Below are 16,141 nucleotides of genomic sequence, written 5' to 3'. Positions count from 1 at the left end.
AACCCACACCCCCTAAAGAGAAAAACCTATCAAAAAAAAAAAAAAAAGGAAACAGGAAAAAAAAGAAATAAAAAACAAATCAAAAATAAATAAATGAATAAATAAAATTAAATAGTTAAATAATTTTAAAACATATTAATAGATTATAAACCACCCTATGCCAACAAACTTAATAACGAAGTGGTGAAAGCACTATTTATTTCTGGATTTTTTTTTTTTTAGGGATTTATGCTATAGGTTGCATGTTCTTACAGAGACAGAGAAAAAGGAAAAGTGAGAAATCACCACTCCTCAGCATGGACTGCATGAAACAATTCGTTCACCATTCTCCTCTCGGGAGCTTGTGCACACATGTACACACGCCTGGCATGAGTTTTAAGTCACCAGGTCCAGGTCCTGAATCACAGTCAAATACATAGGAATATAGCAATGTAACCATTATGTTGGCCCCACTGAAAGGACAAATTCCTAAAAACACACAACCTATATCAAAACTAAGTCATGAAGAAACAGAAAATCTAATTAGGCAGAAAAGTGATAGAGAGACTGATTTAATAATCAAAAATTTTCTAAAAAAAAATTTTGGAAAAAGTCCAGGACCAGGCCATCAGGTAGAATGGAGGTTAAGGCAGGTGGATCCCAGCCGGTTGACTTTGCCCAGATTCAAGTCCTGTAGCATGAAATAACACCAGGTTCCTCTGCATGTGTGCCCAAAATCCCAACAAGACAATGGAAAAGACAACAATGTGGTGTGGTCATCCCCCTGGAATATAATTCCTCATTTTCCTTCTTCCCTTTCTCTCTGTCATTCTCCATTAAGCACACAGTCCCAGTGGCAAACAAACAAAAATCAAAAAATAAATAAGAGCATCATTTGATAATTATACTACATATTTAATGAAAAGTTAACATCAACATTCCTATATTCTATTCTTCCAAAAAAAGTGAAAAGGTAACATGCCAAAATTCAATCTATAAGGCTTGGACTAACAATTACCCACAGACCAACATTAAGTCAATATATCAAAGTGGGGACCAGCAGTTAGCGTAATGGCAATGTCATTGGACTCCCACATAGTCAACCATGCTTCGAGTCCCGGACCTGGTGGCTTTAACTCACGCCGGGCGCATGTGCGTGCATACCCAAGATCCCGGGAGAATGGAGGAGAAGGGATTACGGCGTGGCCATCCCCCCTGGGGGGTGATTTCCCGCTTTCTATCTCTCTGTCTGTCTCTGTCTGGCGAGCATACGTGCCCTATAGCAAAAACCTCTCCCAAAAAAAAAAAATATATCAAAGTAAAAATGAGAACTACATATTATAGAATAATTTCCATTATAAATAGAGATGTGAAATTGCTCAGTAATGATTATAACAAAATATGAGGAATGTGAAAGTAATTGTACCTATAAATTTTCTTTTTTGTTAAAATGTTTTTGCTGGGACCAGCAGGTGGCGTGGTGGGTTAAGGTGCTGTACATTCCCACGTGGCTAACTAGGGTTCAAGTCCTGAATCTGGTGGCTTGCTTTCTCACTTCCTCTCTCTCACTCTCACCCTCTGTCTCTCTCTGGTCAAATAAAAAATAAATGAATGAATAAATAAAATAAATAATAAAAATATTTTTAAAAAAGGTTTTTGCTAAAGGGCGTGAGCGCTCGCCAGACAGACAGAGAGTGACAGAGACAGAAAAGGAGAAATCACCCCCGAGGGTGGATGGCCACACCACAACCCTTTCTTCTCCATTCTCCTCTCAGAATCTTTGGCACGCACACGCCCCCAGCTTGAGTTTTAAGCCACCAGATCCAGGATGCGAACCACAGTCAACTACATGAGATTCTAGCGACATAGCCATTATGCTAATTGCTGGACATTCAATACACAAACTTTGAAAAATTTTTCTTGACAAGCAAGGACATTTTAACATAAAAATGTCCATGTGATGCATCACATTAACGAAATGAAGGGGAACAAGTCACATGATCATTTCAAATGATGCAGGAAAAAATTTTGATAAAATGTAAGCCCACTGATAATTAAAAAAAAGAAAACTCTCAGCAAATCAGGAAATAAGGAAACTATCTTAACACAATACAGACTGTATATAAAAGCCCACCACTAATGACATATTCGCTAATGAAAAACTGGAAGTATTTTTTCTTAGATCATTAACAAGAATAAGGAAGCCTGTTTCTGCCACCTCTATTAAACAGTAATGAAAGCCCTAGAAACTGAAATATTCAAGAAAAAATAAAGAAACAAATAGGCATCCAAATTAGACAGGAAAAAGTACATTAGGTCTAGTCATAGAGATTTCATATTAAGGGTACTAGCAGTTAGCATAATGGCTATGTCGCTGGGCTCCCATGTAGTCGACCATGACTGGAGTCCTGGACCCAAAGGCTTAAACTCACGCCAGGCTCATATGCGTGTGTGCCCAAGATCCGGAGTGGAGAATGGAGGAAAAGGGATTACAGTGTGCTCATAACCCCTGGGGGGTGATTTCTCACTTTCTGTCTCTTTCTGGCAAGCGCGCAAGCCCTATAGCAAAAGCTGCCCCCCACCCAAAAAAACAGGAGAGATTACATATTAGTAGGATTCTGTATCATTCTCTTATATTCTGAATTCTAGTTGTGTGTGCCTGTATGTGTGTGTGCATGACAAATGCATGCTCTGCTGTTTTTTTATTTCCTGTGTTCAAATATCACGAAATATGTATTCCACTGAGATACTGAAGTGATCTTATACAAAATGGGAATGTTAATTCAGCATTTAGGCTGTTTTCCTTAGCTCTTCTGGCACATAAAATTAATTCATTTTCTTCTACTATACTTCTTTGAAATAACTTAAAATTTCAAATGAAGCAGTTTACCTTCTGTTTGAGATAAGAAAATTTATCTACAATGACCCAATATTCAGATGTGGACCAACACTAAGATGTTTCTCCTAAGAATCAAGTTCCTTGTGAGAAATAGCTAACGGCATGTTATGAAAGCAAACTAGAACAGTTTTTAAGCTTTACTGAGTTTGTATGGTCTGTAAATAAATGTGAGTTTTCAGCTGTTTTCAACAGAATAAAAAGTACAGTCAGTGTTTATTATCGTTAAACTAATATGCTCTAAAGTCACTATGAACCAGCAATGACTAAATAAGTATTAAGTCATTCCTCCTAGAGAAAATAAAGGTTAGCTTCCAATGAGCATTTTCTTTCTATTTTTTGAAGAGATTTTTGCTATAGGGTACATGAACTCACCAGAAAGAAAGAGACAGAGAGAAAGCAAGAAATCGTCCCCCCAGGGGATGGCTACGCCATAATCTCTTCTCCTCCACTCTCTTCTTAGGATCTTGGACACACACGCGCATGCATCCAGTGTGAGTTTAAGTCACTGGGTCCAGTGGACTACTTAAACCACAGTGAACTACAAGGGAGTCCAGCAACATAGCCATTATGCTAAATGCTAGTCACCCAATGAGCATTTTCATCAACTGACCAATGCATAGAAAGCTTTGTTCATACATGAGTAACAGGAGCACTTACCATGAGTTCAGTATTAATGAATCAATAATGCATATGTCTTTACGTAATAAAATACATAAAATAAAGTTATATTAAATCACCATGTTAAAAGGAGTTTCACGTAACTAAACAGTCTAATGACAAATGCAAAAAAAATTTTATTTTTAATTTCAAAACAATAAAACAACATACTTTTGGTGATCGAGGGTCCGAAGAACAAGCATATAATTCATCTTCAGACAGCTGAGCATTTGTGGAAATTGATTCACTTGGGCGTGTACCATTGTAGATATGGAATTTGCAATAAGGGTTCAAAGCCATGGAAAGAAGTTCTAGAAGTGGAAACCAGTCTTGGTTCAACTTGGTCACACAAAGCTCTACTAGGCGATGAGTATTGTTAAAAATACACCTCTGTGAACATTGGGAAGAAGGGAATTGGACAGAAAATGATATGGTTTATAAAGAGAAAACACTGTAACTTTAAAATATATAAATTCTTGGTAATAATGATCTCTTCCCATTTTTCCCATACTAGTCATCTGAATTTATTTAATTTTACTTATACTGTGATAAATCTAATTTATTGGTAAAGATAAATTATTATACATTTAATAATTTTGTAATTTTTTTCACAAAAGCTTTTTGAGAAAAGTTACAAATACAGTAGGCACCTAGGCATTCTATTTCTGCCTCATGACCACTGGATAACTAAAAATAATTATTTTTCTCCCAGGAAGCTGTACTGTACATGCATAATTCCAAAACTAATGTTTAAAGCTGAGTCAATTATCCAAGGCAGAAGAGCCCTTCAATCCAAGTCTCAAGTCTGAAGTTACATACCATTTTCAAAATATCTTCTACTACACCTAAAAAATAACATATTGGGACCAAAAGGTGGCATGATAGTTGGGGGCGCTAGACAACCACATTGCTGAGCACAGTTTGAGTCCTGGACCTGGTACCTTGCTTTCTCACCTCATCTCTCTATCTTTGGTCAGATTAAAGTGATAATGATGTTAAATATAATTAAATAATAAATTCTTTTTTTTTTTAAACTCGGAAGCTATTGGCATTGTTATGCCATTGTCATTTAGGGGAAATGTCCTAGTTGTAGTCTGTATGTTCAAGTCCACAAAGAAGTGTGTTATTTGCTTCATAACTTTTCACTAACTGCATCTCATAAATATAGACCAGAAACTTGGAATAGCTACATTAACTGAGTAAAAAGGTGGTTATTTTCTCACTTTTTAATGTCCCTGGAATATGATGGTATTTTAAACTGATGACAGTTTCTAATACTTTTGTCCTAAGCTAAAGGTACTTAAGAGTACATTCTGTTTCTTCTGGTAGTTACTTAAAGGTACTACTGGTTAGGTAATACTCTAAACCAACTGTTTGGAATCAAAACTGTAGTTTAGGCTGGCCCTGCAGGGAGGTGACAGTCTACAGTCCTACTAAACAGTCAACTGCAGTTTGGGTCCTGGCTGTGGTGGCTTGAAAACATACCAAGCAAATCTACAGAGGCCCAAAATTGTGAAAAGGAGAAATAACATTTTCTCCCACTTTCTGGGAAAGGCACATGCCTTCAAGCAATTAAAGAAAAAATTAAAGGGCAGGCACACATGTACGTATGTGTATATACTATATAGTATATAGTACCATGACCTTGCATATCTGTGGTCTTCATTTCCAGGGGAGATTATTTGTTCTCTCTTACCACATAACAAAATTAAAGACTTTTTTTTATTTTAAATAATTACTTTATCCTTATTTATTTGCTTACTTTAATTTAATCAAAGAGAGAGAGACAAAGTGAGAAAGCTACCCGCCACGTCCAGCACCGTTGACCACTACGCCACCTGCCAGCCCCAAAGTCTCTTTTTTTGGACATCATACATGTTGACTGTCTTTTCTATTTAAATTTGCAGCAAAATTAGACCCTTAAGTGAACCAGAACAAGCTATTTTGAGAATCTAAAACATGCCATGTCTTGAATATTTTTCTTTCAAAATGGTATAAAACATTCGTGACTATTACTATCAATATTATCATACAAGACTCACACTAATTTCAAACTTCCATCCACTCACTGCTTCATCCATAAGGATTTTAGTAAAAGATACTGTTAGCCCTTCACGGAAAAAGCGTTGACATACTTCACTTTTAATATCAAGGCCTAAGAGATTAAAAAATTAAAATAAACCCAATATAAGGAAATGTTTCTCTGTATGTAATTAAACATGTCATTAGAAATCTCTAAATGTATATATATAAAATACTTATCTAAGAAGAAATATTGTAGTTTTTAAAAAAGATACAAAATTATCACAAAGAAAAAGGTGACATTAACAGTAAACCATGTAAAACCATATCAAATAAAGCATTACGGCTAAATGAAAAAGCATCAAAATACGATACTAGACTTTCATAATAAAAAGATAGCTACCAACAGGTAAAGAATCAAACAACTTCACAGCACAGTTCAAATCTTAAAAAAATATAAAAAGTCAATTTAGAAAATATTTTGGTGAGCAATTACCCATGTATTACCCAATTTGTGAAAGAGATGATTCCTAAGTCTCTTTATGCCTTTTTTTAATACTCAAGTACCTCCAATCCAAAAAGAAAATGTTTGAGTCAATAAGAACTTAAGAAGCATTAAATCTGTACAATAAGGTAGGTTTTTATTTTAATAACCCTCAAAACAAAATCTGTCTTAATCAGGTAGGGCTTGGTGGTCAGAGCACTGGACGTCCTTCCGCATGGCTAACCATGGTTCAAGACCTAGATCTAGTGGCTTACTTTTTCACTTTCTCTCTCTTTCTCCTCTCCCTGTCTGTCTGTCTGTCTGTCTGTCTGTCTCTCTCTCTCTCTCTCTCTCTCTCTCTGTCCTCTCTGGTCAAGTTTAAAAAATAAAAAGTTAAATAAAATATTCTTTTTAAAAAGAAAGAAAATGATACACATCTAATGAATGTCAATTCTTATAAGTAAAATTTTAATACTTTTATTGATCTTGTACTGTTAGGACCTAGAATATGCTTAGTACAACAGTATTTGATATTTGCTTAATTCATGACTAAAAACACAAATAATAGAATACATTTAAACAGTGACAAAAGATTTTAATTTTGTAAAATATTTTTACAGGCAACTAAATTATTTTTGTTACAGTAAGATAAAAACTAAATCTTTGACTATAGAGTAATTATTGTTAAATGAAATTATTTCCCAGGCCATACAGACATATTCTACAATATACAGACGTTACAAGGTACTATAGATATTGAAAGTCTAATGACACTGGAAATAATTCACTCTGTGATGAGGCCATGTCTAGTGCCTGCTGCAGGATGAAGAAAAAGATTACTGCTCTTTCACTTCACCTTTAAGATCTTAAAATAATAGAATGTTACTGGACATCTGCTCACAAACATAAAATACCTTTGGTTCTAATAATAGAATAAAATCATCGAAAGTGATTCATTCTAAAAATAAAGCTTTCCCTTGTGATGAACATTAAAAACTTTATAATTTTCTTTTAAAATTGTGTTCTTTATGAAAAGGCTTCTGTGACCAGCATGTGGCATAGTGATTAAGGTACTAGACTCCCACTTGCCAAATGGTGGCTTAAAAATCATGCTAGCATAAATGCACACATACTCCAAAATCCCAGGAAGAGAATGGAGGAAAAACAATGGCAACATGCCTGTCCCCCGGGACATGATTCTCACTTTCCCTTTCTCTGTCTTTCTTTGGCGAGTAAACACACCCTATGGCAAAAATATTTAAAACTAAAAATAAATAAATAAATAAATAAGCTTATCTTACAGGACTATCTCTTGAAAAAAATGTTTCTTCTACTAAAATAAATAAATAAATAAATATAGACATGTAACATTTTATTTTTTTTCCAAAAACTATTCATTGTATTTTTTTTTATTATTTGATCAGAGAGAGAGCAGAAAATGAGAAAGTAAGCTACCAGGTCCAGTAGTCAAACCATGGTTGGCCATGACGGGAGTTCAGCACCTTAACTACCACGCCATGCCAGCTTCTAGAAACACATGTAGCATTAGTGAAATAACCATTTTCATCAAAAGTGACAGGCAGGGGAACCAGCAGTTAGAGTAATGGCTATGTCGCTGGACTCCCAAGTAGTCGACCGCGGTTCGCATTCTGGACCCGGTGGCTTAAAACTCACGCCGGGCGCATGTGTGTGCGTGCCCAAGATCCCAAGAGGAGAATGGAGGAGAAGGGATTGCGGCGTGACCATGCCCCCTGGGGGGTGATTTCTCGCTTTCTGTCTCTATGTCTCTCTCTGTCTGTCTGGCAAGCGCACCCGCCCTATAGCGAAAACTTCTCCAAAAAAAAAAGTCACAGGTGGGGTTTCATTAGCACATTCATTTAATTCAATGCCATTTTAGTAAGTAAAACAGTAACTAAATATTAAATCTTTGCTGAAACTGTATACAAATTAATGTGCTTGTCAATCACACATGACTTAAAGGCAAAAATGTCACCTAACATCATATGGCTGGCCCTATTAAATGGCAAAATATACTTAAATGCATATTATTTCATGTAACAATTTTAGAAACCTACTATACTCTGGAAAAAAAGCTTTCTAGCTTTTGAATAACGACCACTTAAAGAAAAGGGAGGCTGGCAAGTAGCAGGTGGCTAAGGGCGCTGGACTCCCACATAGCTGACCATGGTCTGAGTCCCAGACCTGGTGGCTTGCTTTCTCACTTTTTCTTCCTCTCTCTCTCTTTCTCTCTCTCACTCCCTGGTAAAATTAAAATAAGAAAACAAACACAGTTGAATGTTTCTTTAAAAAAATAATAATAATGAGACGAGGTAACAGCAAGTGGTATAGAGGTTAAGGTGCTGATTTCCTGTAAGGCTGACTGTTGTTCAAGTCCCAGACCTGGTGGCTTGCATTCTCTCAATCTCTCTCTGTCCTGCTGGTGAGTGCACATGCCCTAGAGCAAATAATAATAAATAAAAACTGAATAAATAATTCTTTTAAAACATCTGCTAAAACGATACATCCTTCTGTATGGAAATAGACATGTGCAAGTCTACATAAAATTGAAGAGTTCAGATATCCTTAAACACTACCTGAAGGTTTCTATGAACCCTTGCTCTTGGTCTTTGTAAAAATAGAAGGTTTAATTAGCTGCAGACTAGGAATAAATAACTTTTTAATTAAAGAATGTGTAAGTATACACAGTAGAATACATTATCGAAAACAATATCTAAACTCACCTTTCTTGCTAAGCTCAATAGCAGCTTCTAAAAGAACTTCTAATTCCCCATTTGGCAAAACAGGAACTACCCATCGAGGCCTAAGAATTATTATTAAGATAATAATGAGTAATAAGAAATAATTTATTAGTTGAGCACTAAGGAAATACTAAATAAATTATGTACTATATTTTACTATGAAAAAGTGAAAAAAGCTAATGATATTTATCATATATATATTTTAAAGTGATTGTAAAATTATCTACTTAGTAGAATTAAAGTCACATATTATATGTACATGCAGATTTTTATAAAGATGTTGTCAGAGAATTCAGTTGAACAACTTTTAGAGAACATTTAAACTAAAACATTCCAATATTAATTTAATGTGTACCTCTTAATACAAAAGGTACTATTTTCAGGTTCATATTTATTTATAAAAACAATGTAACAATCTCGTTCTAATCTACACAAAGATAAAAGAAATGAGACAAACCTCTGAATACTTCATCTCAACAAGACATTTACCAATTTTTTCTTAAAACTGTCATCTGTCTTGGAAACCAGCAGTTAGCGTAATGGCTATGTCGCTGGACTCCCACGTGGTCGACCACGGTTCGTGTCCCGGACCCGGTGGCTTAAAACTCACGCCGGGCACATGTGCCTGCATGCCCAAGATCCCGAGAGGAGAATGGAGGAGAAGGGATTGCGGCGTGACCATCCCCCCTGGGGGTGATTTCTCTCTTTCTGTCTCTATGTCTCTGTCTGTCTGTCTGTCTGGCAAGCGCACGCGCCCTACAGTGAAAATCTCTCAAAAAAAAAAAAAAAAAACTGTCATCTGTCTTTAAGCCTATTTTTATAAGAACACTATTTCAAAAACTTATTTTTTAAAAAAAGCTTTATATTATCCTAAGTAGTGTTTGTTTTTTTTTTTGTTTTGTTTTTTTGCTATAGGACACGTGTGCTTGCCAGAAAAACAGAAAATGAGAAATCGACACTTTGGATGGGGGTCGGGGGGGATACATATTGCAATCCTTTCTACTCTAAGGATTTTGGGCACACATGTACATATAACTGGCATGAGTTTTTAAGCCTCATGGTTCAGGATACAAGTAAGTTTTAAAAATTTCAAGAAAAATACAGTCCATCTACAATATATCCACTGACTATCTCAGTTTTGCAGAAAAACTTTCTTCCACCACCCCCATAAGCCCTACACTAAGATACAGCAAAATGACTCATGGGCCAACTCCATAGCCTAGTTGTTAAAGGATCCAGATCCTACCATAACCCACTGTGGTCTGAAATCCAGCTGCAAACATTTGAAAACCATGTCAGGTACACGTGTGCCCTAAACTCCCAACAGGATGAAGAAATGCAGGTCAAGGCACTGATATGGAACTACACTGCACTATAAAGTATGTTCTCCCCCATCTCTCTGTGATGAAGACAGAACTCTCCAACAGTTTAAAAAGAAAAAGAAAAAAAAAAAAAAGACTCATTACAAATAATTTGTTGTAAACAAGTAATACTATATCTATGATTGTTTTTACTAAACACACACACACCATTTATATTTATTTATGTGTCTCTCTCAAATTCATGTGTTGAGTTACAAATATTTAAAATAAATTATGTGATCAGTGTGGGGCCATTATGACTGAGGTCCAGTATGAATTAGCAAGGAAAAGGAAACCAGGGAGTCAGCAGCTGGCATAGTGCCTAAAGCACTGGGCTTCCACATGGTAAACTGCAGTCCAAGCTCCAGATCCAACAGCTTAAAACACAAGCAAGATACCTGTGCATGCATGCCCAAAATCCTGAGAGAAGAAGGTATTGTGGTATGTGTGGCCAGCCTTCCTAGGTGATTTCACACTTTCTATGGAAAGTGCATGGGCCCTATAGTAAAAATCTCTTTAAAAAAAAAAGAATGAGAAGGAGGGAGGGAGGGAAAAGAAAAGAAACAGAATAGGCAGAAACTCATGAACTGTCACTCTGTCTAAGATTCTGACTTGCACCGATTTGTAGTAGCCTCACCATAGTTGGTCCTTGGATCTTGAACCTCCAAATCATTAGCTGAATAAATCTCTATTTCTTTTTAAATTACACTCAGGTATTTCTGTTAGTAGTGCACTAAACAGACAGACACTTTACCAACATTTCTATTTAAATCACAGTCTCAGGTATTTCTGTTAGTAGTGAACTAACAAGACATACCAACTTTACCCCTAAAGATGTGTGAATAGTGTAATTCAATCTCCCAATCCTTATAGAAAATATACTGAAATTCAACATCCATCAAATGAAATTTTAAAAGCAACAATACAGGGTCAGGAGGTGGCATAGCAGTTCAGATGGTAGATTCCCATGTGGCTAATGATGGTGTTTCAGTCCTGAAGTTTGAAGTTCACACCAGGTGCATATCCTTGCATGACCAAAATCCCAGAAGTGGAATGGAGAAGGGATTCTGGAATAGCCTTCCCCCTGAGAAGGGATTTCTCACTTTCCTTGTCACTGTATCTCTATAGCAAGCACATGCACCCTATGGCAAAAACCCTTTAAAAAAAAAAAAGGCAACAATACTGGGAACCAGCAATTAGCGTAATGGCTATGTCGCTGGACTCCCACGTAGTCGACCACGGTTCACGTCCCGAAATGGGTGGCTTAAAACCCACACCGGGCGCATGTGCGTGCGTGCCCAAGATCCCGAGAGGAGAATGGAGAAGAAGGGATTGTGGTGTGGCCATCCCCTCTAGGGGGTGATTTCTCGCTTTCTGTCTCTCTGTCTGTCTCTGTCTGCCTGGCGAGTGCACGCAACCTACAGTAAAAAAAAACTCTCCAAAAAAAAAAAAAAAGGCAACAATACAACTTTGGAATAATGTCTCTTAAAAAAATGGTCATCCTAGGGACCAGCAGTTAGCGCAATGGCTGTGCTGCTGGACTCCCAAGTAGTCAACCACGGTTCAAGTCCCTGACTTAAACTCACGCCAGGCGTGTGTGCGTGTGTGTGCCCAAGATCTCGAGAGGAGAATGGAGAAGGGGTTGCAGCGCGCCTTCCCCCCGGGGGTGATTTCTCACTTTCTTTCTCTGTCTCTCTGTCTGGCGAGTGCATGTGCTCTACAACAAAACCCCCACCAAAAAAAAATGGTCATCCTGGGGCCATCAAGTGCCATGGTGGTTAAGGCACTGAATTCCCATTTGGCCAACAGTAGTTCAAGTCCTGGACCCAGCAGCTTGCTCGCTCTCTTCTCTTTCTGTCTGTCTGTCTGTCTGTCTCTGGTCAAAACTGAATAATAATAATAATAATTCTTTAAAAAAAAAAAGTAAATTCCATGAACATGTAAATTTTATACCATTACCTTTCAATGTTTTTTAACAACATTAAAAATAAGTGATGGAACCAACAGATGGCATAATAGTTATGTTGCCAGACTCAGATATTGACCACAGTTTGAGTCCTGGACCAGGTGACTTAAAACACACATGGGTGTGTGTGAATGTGTGCCCAAAATCCTGAGAGGAGAACTGAAGGGAAGGTCATCTCCCCTGAGGAGTGGCTTTTTGCTTTCTGTCTCTGTCTCTTTATCTTCGGACAGTATACCTGCCTTATAGCAAAAATCTTTAAAAAAAAGAAAGGAAAAAAAAAATGACAGTAGGTGGCATGGTAGTTAAGGCACTGGATATGACCTACTATGACTTGAGTCCTGGACCTGGTGGCTTCCTTTCTCATTTTCTCTCTCTCTCTCTCTGTCACTCTGGTCAAATGAAAAATAAATATATAAGTTACAGAGGCCAGCAGGTGGCACAGTGGTTGAGGCACTGGACCAGGCCAGCCACAGTTAAGCTCTGGATCTGGCATCTTGCTTTCTCCCTTTTTCTCTCTCTCTGGTGACTATGCATGTCCTATAGCAAATTTAAAAGTAATACTAATAAAAAATAAAAGTAAATAATTCTTTAAACAATAATAATAGGTTATAGGTTTAACAGAGTGGTTGAGGCAGCCAAATCTCTTACATCCCGCACCCGGCAGCTTAAAAAACACACTGTGTGCATGCCCAAAATCCCAAGGAGAATGGATAAAAATGGATTTTGACAAGGCCATACCCCCACCTTTCCTACCTCCCCAACCCTGTCTCTCTCGAGAAAATGCATAGACCTTACAGCAAATTGCAGAGTGAGGAGGAGAGGGGTGTTATAGGCTAGCCCTGTAGAGACTAAGGCCCAATGGCTTGAAAAACAAGCCAGATATGTGTGTGCATAACCCAAATTCTGACAGCTTAAAGGAATAGAGGAAGACAGCCATTTATGACCTTGTCCCAAAATGTCTCCTTTCCCTGTCTCTCACTGGCAAACTCATGTACCCACTACCAATCAAAACAGAACAAAATAAAAAGGAAGATACAGTATCTCTTTGGCTATGACTAAAATGTTAAGGATTAAGGCAGTAAGACCTTTTAGTCACTGCAGTCCACTTCTTTTTTCTTATTTAGGACAATTTGTCATGTTGAAAATAAGTAGTCTGTTTTTCCAGTACATTATATCTACTATGAAAAATCAAAATAAACATACTTATTGATCATGTCATCCAACTTTGCCAAATCAGTATATGGAAATGCAGGTTCCTCATCTTCAAATTGTAGTGGAGCATCACCTTGACCCTGTTCATCTGGAGGTGTTGCTGGGGAATTCTCATTGGAAGAATCAGGTGGCAAGGTCTTCATTAGCAATTCAAACATAAGGACACATTAAGTGAAAATAATGTCTATTTTTAATTGTTCTTATTTATCTCTACATAAATTTCTAAATCTCTAATAAAACTGGTATCACACTGCTTACCTTTTCAGGGGGTCAACACAGACATATTTTTCTACATCATTCAGATTCTTTCAAACATTACTATAAATGGCTACATAATAAGTATAAATTAACCAAAGTAAAATTAGAGATTATTAATTTTTAAATTTTTGATGCTAATATAAATAAAAACTACCTACTCAACTGGATAAACAGTTTTTTGAAGGTTAACACTATATATAATCAAATTCCATTAAAAATTTGACAATATATAGGGTTGCTGAAAAAGTCATGTACTTTGGGGGGGGAGAGGTTTTTGCTATAGGGCGCATGCGCTCGCCAGACAGAGAAAGAGACAGACAGAGAGATAGAAAGCGAGAAATCACCCCCCGGGGGGGTGGCCATGCCGCAACCCCTTCTCCTCCATTCTCCTCTCAGGATCTTGGGCACACACGCACACACACCCAGCATGAGTTTAAACCACCGGGTCCAGGACATGAACCGCAGCCGACTACGTGGGAGTCCAGCGACATAGCCATTACCAGCAAACTGCTGGTCCCTAAAAAAAGTACTTTTTTCTATGCTTCTTTATATTAAAATGTCATGACTTTTCCAGTGATCCAATACCTTCAACCCTTAACATAGACATAAAAGGGTATGTCCCACAGTATCTTTGTCAAGTAATTTTCATTTGACCAAGTTTTTACTATCAATTTTGAGCCCATCCTTTGGGACCTTTTAAGTTTTATTTTTAAAATAGCTCTAGGTTCACAAATTTTTTTTTTTTTAAATCTCTAACAACCAACTTTTGCACATAAAAATTTCTACCTTTGGGACCAGCAGATAGCATAGTGGTTACATAGCTGGACTCCCACATGGTCAATCACAGTTTGAGTCCCAGACTCAGCAGCTTGAAACTCAGGCTGGATTTGGGTGTGTACATACCCAAAATCCTGAGAGGAGCCTGCTGTTTCCTGGCTTTAAGAAAAGTACCTTAGCATTTCTATAATTCAAATTAAAACTGGTTTTCTTAATAGTACCATATGAACTTACCATTGAAAGTAGTTAGATTATTTAAGAAATTGTGTGATCAACACAATGTGGGCGGAAAAGGAATAGAAGACAATTGTAGACACCAGAGACAGTGGGAGAAGAGGGTGGGAAAGGACAGAGGGTCAGAAAGAGGGGTAGAAAATTTTGGATAATAATATGCATGATTAAGTCACTATGCAGTATATTCTAGATGGGAAATCACATTTTGTATGCTATGATGATGCTTAGGAAAAGAATGTAAATTAAGTTACAAAAAAAAAAAAGTTTCAGGAAAAAAAAAAATCCATTCGATGACTGCAGTTAAGATATATAGACCCAGCTAGGTGATACTTTATATGATACCTAAAGTTAGACTTGTGTTCATGGAAATGTATATATCAGCTGTGTTTGCTACGAAAATATTTAGATTAATTAAGATCTTTAGTAATTCAGTAAAAAATGGGGGGAAAACAGTATAAAAAGTAAACATAGATATCAGAGACAGTGTGGGAAGAGAGTGGGAGATGGCTGAGAGTAAGATAGAGAATCAAGAATGGGGGGGCAAAACATACAGGAAATAAGAAATGGAAAATTATTTGTTGACAATAAAATGTATGTTGATGTGCTTGACTGAGACAATATATAGTGTACTCTGAATGGAAAATCTCATTTTGTATGTTGTAATGATGTACAGTGAATTAAAGTAAACAAATAAATTTAAATTAAAAAAAAAAAACACTGGGGTGGGGGGAATAGTATCTAAAATTTAAAATACATTATTTGTACTTAATAGTACAAATACAACAAAAATGGAAATATGAGCCAAAAGATAAATTTATACAACCCAAAGTAAAACACACAGGAAAAAAAAGACTGAAAAAGAAGTATGAGTATTACATATCCTAAGACTCAAGAATAAAGGTGTAATCTGAATCCCAGAAAGAGAATAAGAATAGTCAAAACATACTTTAAAAATTTACAGTAAATATGTAATTACAATAAATATGTAATTAGAGAACTATAGAGAACCACAGACCAGAAAAACTGAAGGTATAAGTAACAGTTATATGACAGCTGACTTTTGCAAAACCCATTGAGATTTATCAACTCATATTCTCTTCAAAGAGCCACAACACAGTTGTCTTCCAGGCAGAAGATAATAAAATTATGTTCAAGGAATTGAAAATATGTAAATCAATAAAAAAGACTACCTAAAGTTCTATGTCCAGCAAAACATCCCTAAATCAAAGATACAATCAAATAATAATTATTAAATTATCAAAAAAAGTATTTAAGCCTTAAGTTAACTAAAATAATTTTTAAATATCTAAAAAATATAATGAAAAGAAGGGAATAAACTAATTTAAGAACTATCTAGAAATTATCCAAGAGGGTAGAATAAAAAATTAAAATAAGGAGAGTAGACAAAAACCTGAGCAGATCAATATTTATAAGAAAAATGATTAAACAAACTAAAACCATAAGACATAAACAAAGAAAAATAGATATAAGCTATCTAATGTAACAAAACACAAATGGAGAAGGGATTGCGGC

At 36.4% G+C, this 16,141-nt stretch overlaps 1 protein-coding gene across 1 annotated transcript in view; it reads right to left on the bottom strand.

The window, feature by feature from the left end:
• Positions 1-16,141, bottom strand: part of LOC102494534 (putative ubiquitin carboxyl-terminal hydrolase FAF-X) — a 171,076-nt gene that overhangs the window by 126,569 nt on the left and 28,366 nt on the right. Inside the window, exons 3-6 of the mRNA XM_027769644.1 lie at positions 13,331-13,476; positions 8,783-8,862; positions 5,578-5,690; positions 3,707-3,925 (exon numbers count right to left, since the gene is read on the bottom strand). Coding sequence (XP_027625445.1) covers positions 3,707-3,925; positions 5,578-5,690; positions 8,783-8,862; positions 13,331-13,476 — 558 coding nt within the window. The remainder of the gene's footprint in view (positions 1-3,706; positions 3,926-5,577; positions 5,691-8,782; positions 8,863-13,330; positions 13,477-16,141) is intronic.

Source organism: Tupaia chinensis, unplaced genomic scaffold (genome assembly GCF_000334495.1).
Source record: "Tupaia chinensis unplaced genomic scaffold, TupChi_1.0 Scaffold150112_1, whole genome shotgun sequence".
NCBI classification, from domain to species: Eukaryota; Metazoa; Chordata; class Mammalia; order Scandentia; family Tupaiidae; genus Tupaia; species Tupaia belangeri.
Note: the sequence above shows the minus strand (reverse complement) of the source record. Positions and strands in the feature narration are given on the sequence as shown.